Source organism: Sus scrofa, chromosome 5, assembly GCF_054392235.1.
Source record: "Sus scrofa isolate SSC_HxYL_T2T_F1_AM1 chromosome 5, Sscrofa_HxYL_maternal_Yorkshire_Landrace_v2.0, whole genome shotgun sequence".
NCBI classification, from domain to species: Eukaryota; Metazoa; Chordata; class Mammalia; order Artiodactyla; family Suidae; genus Sus; species Sus scrofa.
In genome coordinates, this window is record NC_139387.1 from 22531698 (window position 1) to 22548105 (window position 16408).

Sequence of the window (16408 nt, forward strand, 5' to 3'; positions counted from 1 at the left end):
ACAGGTTAATTTGGATGCTTCTAGAAAACCAATACTTATTTGTTCTTAAAGCTGCTGAGCTCTAACCATCAGGTTAAGAGTTCAGTAAAATTTGCTATCTAATTTAATATATTCTTTTACACCATCAATATTTTTCATGGTTCCTTACTTTGAAGCTGCTATTTTTTTCCTTTATTTAGAAAGTTTGAGATGACATGGATGTCTTGACAGATTTGTGTAGAGAAAACCAGGTTCAATAAACTTCATAAGACAAAAAATAAAAAGGTATCACTCACATTTTACTTCTAGATTTAAATAAAATTAGATTAGTTCCAGAAACTGAAGGCTGATTTAATTTTAAAAGATCTTTGAGTAAGACAATCAGTTCTTTAGTAATTCATTCGCTCTTTCTTTAAAGTAAGAGCTCTTTTTGGTAGAGAGATCATATTGCCTTGGAATGAACTTTTAGCTACTTTTGCCTTCATTTTTTAATTATTGTGTCGAAGCAAAGAGAAAAATGAGTATTAAGTGATAAATTAAAATTTAGGGAAGTTTCTTTTTTCTGAGTATGAGTTTATCAGACGTTAATATTTTGAAATCATAGATGACATCTCAAAAAATACCTCATTTGACAAGATAGAGAAATACAAAGAAGTGTCCAACTCCATTGTGTTGAAATTAACACCAGACTTGAATTCAAAATGTTTCAGCTTGAGTTCAAATTTCATTTTTAACCAGTGGTGTTCCTTTAGGCAAGTCAAACTGTTTCATGTTTTTTTTTTCTGCTCATATGGATAAGTTTAATGGGATGATGGATATGAAAGTATTATGTCAACTATAAAGACTTTTAAAAGGTGGAGTGCTGTTTGTGATAGCAGAGTAGAAACTTTGTTGACTTTCTCTTATGCCTTTAAGCAGAAGTTTGCCATGGGTGACAAGGGAGGAGACAACCATTCAGAAGTGACCGACTTCATTCTTGTAGGCATCAGGATCCGTCCAGAGCTTCACAGTCTCCTCTTCCTACTATTCCTGATTATTTATGGGATGGTCCTTCTGGGGAACCTTAGCATGATTGGCATCATTGTGACTGATCCCCGGCTGAACACACCAATGTATTTCTTCCTAGGCAATCTCTCCATCATTGACCTCTCCTACTCCACTATTATTGTACCCAAAGCCATGGTCAACATCCTGTCCCAGAAAAAGACCATATCCTTTGTGGGTTGTGTGGCTCAGCTGTTTCTGTATGCACTTTTCATGGTAACAGAGGCCTTTGTTTTGGCAGCCATGGCCTATGACCGCTTCATAGCCATCTGCAATCCACTCCTTTATACTGTCCGCATGTCCAGAAGCCTCTGTATCCAGTTGGTGGCTGGTTCCTATCTCTGTGGCTGGGTCAGTTCCATTCTTCAAATCAGTGTAACATTCTCAATGTCTTTTTGTGCCTCTCGAGTCATCGATCACTTCTACTGTGATTCAAACCCAATTGAGAAGATCTCCTGTTCCAATGTCTTTATGAATAAGATGGTGTCACTTAGTTTGGCTATCCTCATTATTTTGCCCACAATAGTTGTGATTGTAGTATCCTACATGTACATTGTGTCCACAGTTTTAAAGATCCGCTCCAGTGAAGGGAGGAAGAAAGCCTTTTCCACTTGCAGTTCCCATCTGGGGGTTGTAAGTTTGCTCTATGGGACTGTCTCCTTTGTGTATCTCACACCTCCAAATAACCCAGAACTTCGGAAAGTGGCTTCAGTATGTTACATTTTACTCACACCTATGCTAAACCCTTTAATCTACTCTCTAAGAAACAAAGATGTTAAAGATGCCATGAAAAAAGTCATATGGAAGAAGAAAGTTTTACTCTAAAATAAGCTTCCTCTTATTTTACTGTTTCTTGCATCATTTCGTTTTGCCTCCACATCTCCTAGACTTATGCATTTAAAGCTCAGGTTTAAAAGAAAGCAAAAGCAAAACCAAAAACCTTAACTGCTTTATTCAATAGCATTAATACTATCCGATAAAGAATGCTACAAATTCATTTTTCACTTTTCCTTAAGGCAAGGTTAAATCTGAAAGTTCTGGACATCCATGAAAATTTGCTGTATTTCTACAAAGACTTATTTATTTCTCACTCTCCAGGTAATATATGTATGTAAATGGAGAAGTATAAAATTCTATTGTGTGTCTTCGCTGTATGCCTAAGTAAAATTTAGAAAATACATAGTAGAACAATTCACTTGGAAACTGTGTTACTCAACTGGTTTATATGAAAATGACAGTATAAATGCTAGTGCTGTGGGTTTTTTTTTTTTGATGTCATGCCAAAGATGTGTGGACATGTGTATAAAATGAAGAGGAAAAATAAAGGTAAATTAACCAGTAATTTGAATTAAAGGGGCCAAAGAAGAAGAAACATGGGAAGACTGAATAGATTTGGTTTTAAATTATGGAATTTTGTTTGGTTTTCCTTGAATGGCAAGGTCATCCTACTTTGCTGTCATATGATGAGAACATTTTATGATGTTCATGATATTTTACAGCTCTTATCCTCTATTAGGATTATCCTTTCAGGTAATACAGCTTATTGGTATGAATATGCAATTAATGAAAGTACTCTGTTGAAATAAAGTCAGTTTGAAAATCTCAGTTAAAAAAATCTCAAGGCTTTACAATAACCTCTATGGATAGCTGGATTATACGTACATGTAAATGTTTGTGTGCATGAATGTGTGTGTTTGTCTATGTAGGAGGGTGTTTGGATTATTTGACTATGGGGTCGTTTAAAGATGTAATTAGTCCCAAATATCAGATATCAATTGGGAAGAGAAAGGTGGTTAAAGCAGCATCCTGCAGATTTGACAGGTATTAAGGGAAGCCAAGTTCCAGAGAAAGTCATGCCAGGTTACCATTTTCACACTTGACATAAAAAATGCTTTAGCGAAACAATTACAATGCCTAAGCCTAGACAACATTAAATTCTGGACAAGAGCTAAACCTAGGAAATAGAATATAAGTACCAGTTTTGTCTGTATACTTGGCATTGTGAAAGCCTAAAATATGGATCTTTGACTAGGTCTTCTATTTTTCTGTTTTTGTTTAGATGGAAAAGCCTGCTTTCATGACTGCATAGTGATATGCATCTGTATGGGTTAATGTTTATTAGGGTAAGAGATTTAAGAAATAATTATTCTTATTTAATAGATAAAGAGAGAAGCTAGGTGACTTAATGAATCAATGTTATGGTTATCTCCTTTTTTCTAAACCTGTGAATCTACCATTTTTCTTGGTGCTCAGGTGCTACCATTTTTCTTGATATTCAGAAAAATATCATTTGAGAGCAAAATGGGAATCCAAATCAGCTTGATAAACTGCTTCTTGGCACTGATTATTACAAGTCCAGAAAATACTCTTTTTAGATTTAGGTTTTGCTTATTTTCAATGCATGCCTATTAGCCTTAGAAGATCCTTCTTTGATATATCTAACAAATGTGGGTTATTAAGGACTACTGGGAAAAGCAATAAAATATTGAATAAGCATACAGCCTAGATTCATTTCCTTTAGGTTTTAGCCTGGTAGGCTATATTTTCTGTCTTGTAGCCATAACAGATTACAGTATTCCATTGTATAACCTCAAAAGTGGCATTGCTTAAACAACACCAAATGTCACAAGAAATCTGGAAAAGTTGAAAATCAAGGTGGAGTGCTTTCAAAGGTGTTAAATTAAGCTCACTCTTATTTTCTTTTAATTGCCATAAACATTTTTCTTGGTGAATTTTTTTCTGGGCTCACAGGCCTTATATGAAAAGTAGTGCCTAACCAAACTTCTTCTTCTTTTTTTTTTTTTTTTGGCTGTGCCCACATCATGTAGAAGTTCCTGGGCCAAGGATCAAACCTGCACTGCAGTTTTGGTCTGTGTCTCAGCTGTGGCAATGCAGATCCTTAATCTGCTTCGCCATGAGGGAACTTCCTCTTACCAACCTTTTGTTGGCTTTTATTGACAGTGTTTTCTTTTTCAATGATGTATGGATTGTTTATGAAATACTATCACATACCAAGAGAGTCTGAAGATTATATTCCGCATCATATACATTAAAAAAGGTATTTTTAGGGGATTTTAAAACTATACACAAAATCCATATGGACAAGTCTTTCAATAGAGATATGATGTTGAGATGTTGAAGAGAGCATTAGACATCTTGAATGCTCTTATTTGTATTGCATTGACTCATCTTCTCAAGTTACAGGTTTTTGGACATGGCAGATATCGATTGTCTGACAACATTGGGCGCTGCATTTTGTCTTTAAGTTTTATGTATTGTTAGTGTTTACCTAATGTTTAGTGTAATGACGCAGAACTTTGTGAAGGCATTTACTATAATATTTTCCATTGCCAGGATGCTAGGATTCTCTAACTCAGATAATACAAAACTAAAAATTTCATAGATATAAGTTAAAATTACTAAATTAAACATCTGTGGATAAGCACTAAGAGCTCCATTTGTTTTTCCTTAGGACAGTTTCAACTTTTATTGTGAGATTTAAATTGTGGTGATCGAAGTAGCTGAACTGATTAGATATTGCAAAAATGTTGTAATTTGAATTGATTTTGGACTGTTACTCTCATGAAGTAGGTATGAGATGTCACTTTACTTATTCCATAATACTGGTATAAGGCATAAAATCAATAAAAGTTTCTGAGTGTGTATAAGTTATTGTCCAAGTGATATCAGTGAGGACAAAGCTACTTACTGTCAAGGGCTGCAGAGGGATGGGAAGAAGAGGGAAAGGATGGGATTTCAAAAAAGCAAGGTCTCCTGGAACTGAAAATGACATGAAAAAGGAATCCACTTCAACATCATTTCTGAGCCCTGCACAGACAATACCAGACCCTTAAATCCACTGAGCCATAGCAGGAACTCCATGTAATTTCTTAATTATTCTAATTTGGTTAAAAAAGACACCCCCCCCCCAAAAAAAAAACTTTACCCAAAGACCAATTTTCAGATTTCTTACTTTTAAAGAATATGAGTTCTAGAACAAAATACCTTCTTCTTCCTTATCAACTTTGAAACAATCATCACTTATTCACATTATCGGGCACTGTGATTATTGGTATTGGTTTCGTCAACTGCATGTTTTAGGCATCTTCTGTGGCAACCTACATAAGTGAACTTTGGACGACTTAAGTAAAAGATGAATAGTTAGACATTTAAATTTTCCTTTGCTCTGGTTGCACATACACAATGATAAGCCTGGAGAGGGTGAGTCCCTAGGCAGCATTTCAGGAAGTTAGAAAGTAAAAGACAGACAAAAAAATCTTCAAAGAGTATCCAAACATGTCAAATGTCACACTACTGAAAATACTTCAAGAAAATTTAGGCTCTTTGTCCCCATGCTGGATAATTCTGAGACAGGATCTAAACAGCCCAGAAATCTACAGAATGTTTGGGCATATGCTTTTCTTTAGTCTTTGGTTACCCCAAAATTAGTCACTGAAATATGTAAAGAAGGTTTGTTGGGGGGACTTCAGTTCACACCTTACTCAAGAGCATCCAGCCTTCTCTTCATTCCAGGGACTCTGTATGAATCAACTCAGGTCTAAGAATTGAGATAACGGGATCTGAATCATGGGGCTCAAGTTGGCTTTCTGTTGATCATATCTAATCTCTCTCTCTCCCTCCATCCCTCTCTCTCTCAGAAGATTGTCTACTTACTTTATCCATAGGTACTTCATGTTTAGCTAACCTTAGTTGCAGACATCCATCCTTTCTGATGAATAAGCTAGAGTTGCTGCTAGCACGTTAACCAAATCTTCCTTTGGTCTCAGTCTGATGCCACAATTTGAACCCTCTCACTCTTCTAGTTTCACTGCTGTCAGGAAGGCCATTTTAACTTTAATGTCTAGAGAGAAGTTTCACAGTTTCTTTGAAAGTTGCTGTTGGCTTTGTCACTGGTGAAGGGAAGGTTTTCTGATGCTTCAGGAGCACCCAACTAGGGTATGAGACCAGAACATCTATGGTTAATCCTCCTTTGCACTACTGCCTCCTAATGATAGTGAATTTCTATGTCTATAATTTTCCCAAAGTGTCTCAACTTCTATTAGACAGACCCAGTATTAGGTAATGAATTGCGTTTATCAACCCAATCAACTATTAGACCTCTACTTATTTAGCACACTAATTGTGAAATCGTTGGTAAGTAAGAATTCTGCCCAGTATCTCCCTACTCCTCAAGTAAAAGAGCCCTAAAAATTCATTCATACCAAAATACTTTGCACTTTGCCAATATGTATCCAAAAACATACTGAAAAACTTAAGCCAGTCTCCTACACATTCCGCATCTGCTTTGGAGCAGTATTTGTGTCTCAGTATGCTGGATTCTGGTGCTAGTAACTGAACTTATAAAATGCAAATGAGGAGTGGAATTAAAGGGGAATTATAGCTCCTTCCTTCACGGAAACTTCTCCAGGAAAAGGAGTAGCAGCATCTTAAAGTAAGCAGGGAATAGCTCTGTCAGGGAGGTTTGCTTCCTTATGCAAAAGTGATTAGGGTAGACTTTCAAAAATGTCAGAATTTTGAAATATTTTAAGTAATATTACAAACCCAGGAATCCTTAGTTAATTTTATAACAGATAATTGGAGGAATGATTCAACATATTTTGTGTTCAGCAAACCAAAAACTCACACTCTGGGTTTAGTTCTCTGCAGTTTCATCTCTGCAGCTAAATATAGGAGATTATCTTATAATAGTGAGAGAAGTTGCCTATCTAAAGAGAAGTTAACAATCTGAGATCAGTTTTTGCTTTAATGTGTCAGTACTCATCTCACAGTTTGTTGCAGACTTTGAATTAACCATGCCACAATTATGAGATATACTGGTCCATCAGTTTCTTGCTTTCAGTGGATACATGATTTCATTTAACCATATGGTAAGTTATAGACAATTTTGCCAAAAGTTATGAACCATCAAAGTTCTACTCTCAATATAAAATAAAGTTTACTTTTATTATAATCATATATTTTTTTTGTCTTTTGTCCTTTTAGGGCTGCACCCGCGGAACATGGAGGTTCCCAAGCTAGGAGCTGTAGCCACTGGCCTACACCAGAGCCATAGTAATGCCAGATCCAAGCCGCATCTGCGACCCACACCACCATGGCAATGCCGGATCCTGAACCCACTGAGCAAGGCCAAGGATCAAGCCCACAACCCCATGGTTCCTAGTTGGATTTGTTTCTGCTGTGCCATGACCGGAACTTCATAATCATATTTTCAATCAGATAAGAAATTCCCAAACCCTAGTTTTCCCTGAACTGATTATATCCATGCACTCTCTGGTACTGATTTTGGATATTTGTTTAAAGCTTTGTGTGCAATTAACAGAAACCCAGTTAAGTAACCTAGGCAAAAGTTATTTATTAGAAGGGTAAGGTTAACCAATAGGTTAACAACAGAATTGATAGAATGGCAGAAATTTCAGATTTGAAACAGGGTAAAATGAAATGTACTGCAGAGAACAAAGAAGTAGGACATACAGGAATGCTCTAGCAAGAACCAATCCGAAAGGAGTGTCACAAGTTGGAAGTGTAAGTTTTAAGTGTTATCATTCCGGGTCACTCTGCTAAAACTTCAAATTCCAGAAAGGAAGTACTCTATTGCCCTTTCTTTGTTATTGGTCCATCTATTTTCCAAGGGAAGATGAGACACCTAAGTTGAGTCCAGTAGACTGTATCAAATTGGAAATGGTTAATGCCTTAAAATTAAATTAGGTGTTATAAAGGAAGGAAAAATGGAAAGCAGATAGCAAAAGAGCAATACATAGCCACCATGCAGTTTGTAGTTCATAGCACTTTTCATGAAAAAGAGACAAGATTTTTTCAGATCCCTTCCCATTATAGGTTATTATAGGATATTGAGAATAGTTCCCTGTGCTATACAGTAGGTCCTTGCTACTGTTTACCTATTTTACACATAATAATATGTATCTGTTAATTCCAAACTCCCAATTTTTCTTTCTTTCCTCTCCTCCTCTGCTATCCCTTTGGTAACCATAAGTTTGTTTTCTATGTCTGTAGGTATTTCTTCTGTTTTGTAAATAAGTTCATTTGTATCATTTTTAAAGACTCCACACATAAGTGATATCATATGATATTTGTCTTTGTCTGAATTACTTCACTTAATATGATAATCTCTAGGTCCAACCATGTTGCTGCAAATAGTATTATTTCATTCTTTTCTTGGCTTAGTAGTATTCCACTATATACATATATATATATATATATGTGTGTGTGTGTGTGTGTACATATATATATATATGTGTGTGTGTGTCTTTATCCATTCATCTATAAGTGGACACTTGAGTTGCTTCCATGCCTTGGCTATATAGTGCTGCTATGGACATTGGGTGCGTTTGTCTTTTCAAATTATGCTTTTCTCTGAATATATGCCAGGAGTAGGATTGTAGGATAATATGGCAACTCTAAGAAACCTCTATACTGTTCTCCATAGTGGCTGCACGAATTTACATTCCCACCAACAGTGTAGGAGGGCTCCTTTTCATCCACACGCCAGCATTTATGATTTGTAGACATTTTAATGATGGCCATTCTATCTGGTGTGTGGTGATACCTCATTGTAGTTTTGATTTGCATTTCTCTAATAATTAGTGATGTTGAGCATCCTTTCGTGTGCCTGTTGGCAATCTGTATACCTTCTTTGGAAAAATGTCTATTTAGATCTTCTTCCCATTTTCTGATTTGGCTGTTTGCTTTCTGATATTAAGCTATATGTGCTGCTTGTGTATTTTGGAAATCAATCCTTTGTTGGTAGCACCATTTGCAAATATTTTTTTCCCATTCTATGGGTTGTATTTTCATTTCGTTTATGGTTTCCTTTGCTGTGCAAAAGCCTTCAAGTTTAATTAGGTCCCATTCGTGTATTTATTTATTTTTATTTCCATTACTCTAGGAGACAGATCCAAAAGCACATTGTTAGAATTTTATGTCAGAGTGTTCCACTTATGTTTTCTTCTTGGAGTTTTATGGTTTCTAGTATTACATTAAGATTTTTAATCCATTTTGAGTTTATTTTTGTATATGGTGTTAGAGAATGTTCTAATTTCATTCTTTTACTTGCAACTTTCCAGTTTTCCCAATACCACTTATTAAAGAGACTGTCTTCTCTCCATTGTATAATCTTGCCTCTTTTTTTCAGATTGATTGACCATAAGTGTGTGGGTTTATTTGTGGGCTTTGCATCCTATTCCATTGATCTATATTTCTGTTTTTGTGCCAGTACCATTCTCTTTTGACTACTATTATCTTTGTGGTATAATCATAAGTCAGGGAGTATGATTCTTCCAGCTCCATTTTTCTTTCTCATTTATTTCGGCTACTAGGATCTTTTATGTTTCCATAAAAATTAATTTTTTTGTCCTAGTTCTATGAAAAATGCAGCTAGTAATTTGATAGGAACTTTACTGACTCTGTAGATTGCCTTGGGTAATATGGTCATTTTAACAGTATTGATTCTTCCAGTCCAAGGACACATATATCTTTCCAACTATTTGTGTTGTCTTCAATTTTTTTTTATCAGTGTCTTATAGTTTTAAGAGTACAGGTCTTTTGCCTCTTTTATTCTTTTTTGATGCAATGGTAAATGGGATTGTTTCCTTAATTTCTCTTTCTGACATTTCATTGTCAGATTTCTATGCACTAATTTTGTATCCTGCTACTTTACCAAATTTATTGATGAACTCTAGTAGTTTTCTGATAGCATCTTTAGGATTTTCTATGTATAGCATGATGGCATCAGCAAATGGTGATAGTTTTACCTCTTGTTTTACAATTGGGAATGCTTTCATTTCTTTTTCTTTCCTGATTGTTATGGCTAGGAATTAAAATATATGTTGAGTAAAAGTGTCAAGGGAGTTCCCGTTGTGGATCAGCAGGCTCAGAACCCCAATAGTATCCATGAGGATGTGGGTTAAGGATCCAGGATTGCCACTAGGTACAGGGTAGGTCACAGACTCAGCTCAGATCTGGCGTTGGTGTGGCTGTGATGTAGGCTGGTGCCTGAAGTTCTTATCTGACCCCTTGCCTCAGAACTTCCATATGTTGCAGGTGCAGCCTGCCTACCACCTCCCCAAAAGTGTCAAGAATGGGCATCCATATCTTGTTCTTGATCTTAGAGGAAATGCTTTAAGTTTTTTCACATTGAGAATGTTAGCTGTGGATTTATCATATATGGCCTGTATTATGTTGAGGTATGTTCCCTGTACGTACTTTATTAAGAGTTTTTTTTTTTTAAATCATAAATGGATTTGTAATTCTGTCAAAAGCTTTTACTACATCTACTGAGATGATCACATGATTTTTCTTCTTCAATTTAATATGGTGTATCACATTGATTTGTATATATTGAACTATTTTTACACACCTAGGATAAAAATCCCACTTCATCATGGTGCATACTTCTTTTAATGTATTGTTGAATTTGGTTTACTAATATCATGTTGAGGATTTCTGCATCTATGTTCATCAGTGATATTGGCCCATAACGTGTGTGTGTGTGTGTGTGTGTGTGTGTGTGTGTGTGTGTGATCTTTGTCTATTTTTGGTATCAAAATACTATTGGCCTTTCAGAATGAGTTCAGAAGCACTCCTTTGTCTGCAATTCTTTGCAATAATTAGAAAAGACTAGATGTTAATTCTTCTCTAATTATTTACTACACTTCACCTGTGAAGCCATATGGTCCTGGACTTTTGTTTGCTGGAATTTTTTTTTTTAAATTACTGATTAAATTCCATTACTGGTAATTGATCTGTTCCTATTTTCTATTTTTCCTTGGTTCAGTCTTGGGAGATTGAACCTTTCTAGGAATTTGTCCAATTCTTCTAACTTGTCCATTTTATTGGTGTATAGTTCACAGTAATGTCTTATGATCCTTTGTATTTCTGTGGTGTCAGTTGTAACTTCTTTTTCATTTCTGATTTTATTTTTTCAGACCTTCTCTTTTTATTTTACATTTTTTCCAGTTTTTTTTCAAAGAACCAGTCTTAGTTTCATTGATTTTATCTATTGTATTTTGTTGTTGTTTATATTTATTTCTGCTCTGATCTTTGTTATTTCTTTCCTTCTACTAAGTTTGGTATTTGTTTCTTCCTTTTCTATTTCTTTTAGGAGTAAGATTAGGTTTTTTATTTGAGATTTTTCTTCTTTCCTGTGGTAAGCTAGTATCACTCCTATACATCCCAGCAGCACACTCCCCCCTGGTTATCAGAGCTTTGTGATCTAGGCATGCCCTGTGGGTCCTTCTGTTGTGGAAGGCTGACCTACTGTCAGCTGTTTTTTAGACATGGCTGGCCCCTGGTCCAGTTGGTTGTCAGGCCCTGACTTCTGCAGATGTTTCCAGCTATTAGTTGGCAGGGCTAGATCATGAGGATATTGAGTGCAGAACCCCGGGAGGCCCTGGAGTTAGTGCTGGTTCACTGGTGGTAGGGCCAGGGTCCAGGGGATCCTGGAGCTGGTGCCCACCCATTGGTGGGTGAAGTCAGGTCCTGGGGCTAGTGTTGGCCCATTGGTGGGCAAAACCAGTTCCTGGGGTCTGGCTGCAGGGTCCAGCGTTTCCAAAGCTGGTGTTCCTGGCCAGTTCCTGGCATAGCTTGCTTCAAGGTCTGGGGTATCTTGAAACTTGAGTTGCCCTGCTGGTAAGGGGTACAGAATTCTGGGGAGGCTGGCTGATGGGCCCAATGTGTCTCAGAGCTGGTACTGGCCTGCTGGTGGATGAGGCTGGGCCTCACCCAGTCCTGGACCTGATGCTGACTGTTGCTGGATGGGCTTGCCTCTGCCATGGTAGGCTGCAAGGCTTTGGTTCTCTTGGGGCTGGTGTGTACCTGCCAGTCCCGAGCCCTGAATGGGCTTGTTGGGGGAGTAGGATCAGGGCCCAGGCAATTCTTGGGTGGTGCTTGTCCATTGATGGATGGAGCTGGGGTTCTGAAATTGGGCTGCAGGGCCCTGGGGTTCCTGAGTCTAGTGCCTGCACACCAGTGTGTAGGGCTGGTCCCTGAGCCCTCTGATGGGCAGGGTTATGTCCAAGGGAAGCTGTGGTCAGGGAGTCTTAAGGAAGCCCATTTTCTGGTGGAAGGAGCTATTTTCCAGCCCATTTAGTTGCTTGGCATACCAGTAGTTGTGCCTTCAGGCCAGAGGTGTGTCTGGGTCCTCAGGGAGCTAGAAGAAGGATTCCAAAATGGCACTTGATAGCACCGGTGTCCACATGGTAGAATGAGCTCCCCCAAATGGCTGCTGCCAGTGTCTATGTCCCCAAGGTGAACTCCTGTTGCCTCCTGCCTCTCCAGGAAACTCTACAAGCCTAGAAGGTAGCTGATCCAGGCTCTTTTCAAATTACTGCATCTATTTCTTACAACCCTCTGGGTCTTCTGGCACCCAAAGCCAAACTTTCTAGAGACTCATCTTCTCAACTTCCTAATGCAGGAATCCTGTGCTGGAGACCCTGATATGAAGCTCATATCTCTTGCTCCTTGGGAAGAACCTCTACAATTATAATTACTCTCCTATTTGTGAGTGGCTCACCTGGGAGCATGGGTCTTGGCATACTGACACTCTAATCCTTTCACCCTTTTTGTTGTAGTTTTTTTCTTTATACTTTAGTAGTGGTAGATATTTCCTGGCAAGTTCTGATTTTTTTTAAAAAAATAGCTATTCTTTAAACAACTGTAACTTTGATATGCTCATATGAAGAGGTGAGCTCAGGGTTTTCTTACTCTGCTATCTTGGTAAGTCTCTGCTCAAATTGCTAGGATTCAACACTATTGTTCTATATGCTATATTGCAATTGCTTTGGTGTAAGGCACTCACTTTATAAGAAGAGAAGTACGGCAATGTACTCATACCCACGAGAGTCAACAGAATTATCAGGCACCAAGTTCAAACAGAGTCAGATAAACATATACAATGATGGAATCACTTATTTAAGAGTCAGTTGTTGAACCAAGTGACTGGCAATATTTTACAAAGCTGGGTAACTGTCATCCAGGATATGGTCTGTGCTCTGCATCAGCAACCAATTTATGAAGCTATTTTTTTCATAATCGGACTATGATGAATTCAAGTACAATGAGTCAAAGTGGGAATGCCAACTATCACTACGAAACCTACTAACCTACTCTCAAACTGTTTTCTTTACTGCCTGAGACATTTGTCTTTGTTGAATTAGATTAGTTACTAGCTAACAGAAGAATGCTCTTACTAGGGGACACAGCAATTTCTCCAGCCTCCTGGGCATACATTTCACTGAACCACAGGTAAACCAAAATGCTTTGTATTCTTCTGGGTAACTGATACTGATGAGCAAAAAATATTAATAGAAAGGAGACAAGAAAGCATATGGTAATAACCCAGGGAATTCTCCAGGATGCCTCCTAATAAAACTGTTAATAAACAACTATAGCAATTCAACATGACAAGATTACAAACGCGCAGATCTTTTCATCAGTGAAGGTTTGCATCACCTCATAAAGTAAACAACTCCTTGATACAGCGGCTATCACCAAGGGTAATATGGAAAGAAAAATATCAACTATTGTCTTCAACCAGTTGCACATAGAAGGGCTTTAGGAACCCCCGTCATTTTCTTCCTTTTGACCCATTCCCCTTCCCTTATTTACAAGATTTATTTGTGGCAGTTAGCATAATGATTTAATTTGTATAAAATACACATTGGGATTTTTTACTGATGTAGAGCAGTTTAAGAAATAATTTTGAAGTGTATATGGTGACTGTTGAAAAATTATTAACCTAACATATGACCCCTGGATAAGCATCATTGACTCAAAGTTACAAAATGAACATATCTTCATATCTAGTCAATCATGATTTATCCTTTATTTAACCAATTAGAGGGCATTTGTTGGGCTTTGCCCTACATCTTAGTCATGCTATTGTAATATTTACTATTAATTAGTATTGACACAATATATTTAAAAATAAATAAAGGGAGGTGAGTGAAAATGAACTTTATGACTAGGGACAAAATTTCTCCATAAGTTATGTTTCATAGTATAATATTTCTTTTCCTATCTTTTTTATTTGCCTACTGAAAACTGTGCTGCAATGATAAATTGAGATGTTCTTTTTTAGTGAAGAAATTAAGATTGAAAGATATTTTTGGTTCCTCCCAAAGGATTCTCCCAACAAGAAAAAAGCTCTTGTATGTATTTTGGCTCCTATTAGGCTTAGACTCCTTTCCTCCCCTTTCTTTTCTTTTTTAAATCTAGAGTCTCTGTGTTCCTCATGGACTTTGACTCTTGAGCCTAGACACCTCAATAACTAATTTGTTTCTTTCTCTCCCAGGAGGACTATTTCTCAGAAGGTGAGGGAAACCTCAATGCTGCAATTACACTGTTATGCCAAAACCAAAGCTATTGTGAATAACTGCTGTTGATATTTTGGCAGATGCTTAGAGATTCCAGATGGTTCAAGTGTCTCTTCTTAGATATGCAAGGCAATCTATTTTCCTTCTTAAAAGCATTCAAGCCCCAAGACTGGAGAAGAGAGACTATCCTGCAGCTTGATTCCTCAGGTTCACTTTGCATAACTACAGAATATAATTCCTGGAAATATTTCAGTATTAGCAAAGCATCATTTGGAAAAATCACTGATCTCTCTACTACAAAGGATGATAACATTTTCCAACAACAACTAGTATAACATTTTTCCAATAACAACTACTAAAGGAGAGGTTAGTACTTTAAATAGAGCAAAAAGAAAAATAAGTCAATTTTCTCTTTGGGAAGAATATAAAATTGGCACTATGAATATGCATTTGGAAATTCTGGGGGAGGAGGGGTTTATTTTATCTAGACATAGTGATTTTTCAGGACACATAGTCGTTTGTTAACTTTACTCTTTCTGTAATTAAAGCAATAACAAGACAAATACAGAATTCTGCTGCTTCCTTTTATAGAATCTGACAAATTAGCAAATGATATAAGGTAAGTGTACATTTTAAAACATATGCGTTTTTAATAAATGATCAGTCACAAACTGAATACTTATTTATTGGCTACTCTGAGAAAAACTCCCTTTTCTAAGTATAACTGTTTTCAATCATAAAGACAGTAACAATAGAGCTTGATAGGAATAAATCTCAAAAATTAAAATGATCTATTTCCTTGCCTCTAGGCAAGATAAAGTAATATAAATAAAAATATTATTTTTCAAAAAATATTTCACAACTATTTCACTGTTTCTTTTCACTGCTTAAATAGCTTATACTTCCTCAAGTATAATCTATTTAAAATCTTGCTACTTTATAATATAATTATGTGCATATTTAATTTTTGATGGAGCTGATGAATAACAAAAATATAATAAACATCATGCCACCTTCCTGGAAGTTACATTTTTCTCAGGCAAAATATTACACTTCTCTCAGATTTCTTTATGAAAGGTGGTAGGTACTGTGCTATGATTAAGAGTATGGATTCTGGAGCCAGGTTTCTTGGCTTCAAAATCCAATTCGGACCCTAGTAAGTGCCGTTCAACATATATTCTTTTTCTTTCTTCCTTTCTTTCAATCTTTCTTTCTTTCTTTCAATCTTTCTTCCTTTCTTTCAATCTTTCTTTCTTTCTCTTTCTTTTCTTTCTTTCTCTCTCTCTTTCTTGCTCTTTCTCACTCTTTCTCTCTCTTTCTTTTTTTTTTTTTTAAGGCTGCACTCACAGCATATGGAAATTCCCAGGCTAGGGGTTGAATGGGAGCTGCAGCAGCCTGCCTACACCACAGCCACAGCAATGCAGGATCCCAGCCACATCTGCAATGTACACCATGGCAATGCTAGATTCTTAACCGACTGAGCAAGGCCAGGGATCAAACTCGCATTCTCAGGGATATTAGCCAACTTCGTTTCAAGTAGTCTTAAAAAAAGTAATTGCACCTTTCAAGTAGTCTTAAAATTCAGTCACTTTCTTTGTATCACCTGGTACTCAAGTCTCTCCAAACTAAGTTTTCCTAAATTACACTACTGAAGCCCCTAATATTTCCAAACCCAGACACCAAAATTGCTTCCAAAATGTGATTTATTAAAATATTTGTGTGCTTTACCAATCACTATTTCATGACACTGAATTTATTGCCTAAATCTTGAGTTAGAAATGTGGACAGAAGTGATACTTGCAAATGTGAGACGTTATTTGGGTGGAAAGGCATTGCATTAGACTCAGAGGAAGAAGACCAAATTCTACAACCTGAATTAAGGTATAAAACTAACATTTTGATTCCTCCTAAGTTGAATTGGTTTAAATTTAAGGCACAGTCATTTCTGAAGGGTAAAATAAATGATAATTATATAATAGTTTTGTAAATCCTAATACTGTAAGAGATTATTTGTAGCTCGGATGAAAGACAGAGTT

General features: G+C 36.7%; 1 protein-coding gene across 1 annotated transcript; it reads left to right on the forward strand.

Annotated features, from left to right (window-relative positions):
* The first annotated feature begins 537 nt into the window (after positions 1-537).
* LOC100525165 (olfactory receptor 9K2-like) lies at positions 538-8150 on the forward strand. The gene has a single exon (XM_084957835.1). The coding sequence runs from the start codon at positions 808-810 to the stop codon at positions 1846-1848; it is 1041 nt and encodes a 346-aa protein (XP_084813961.1). The 5' UTR covers positions 538-807; the 3' UTR covers positions 1849-8150.
* Positions 8151-16408: the final 8258 nt, after the last annotated feature.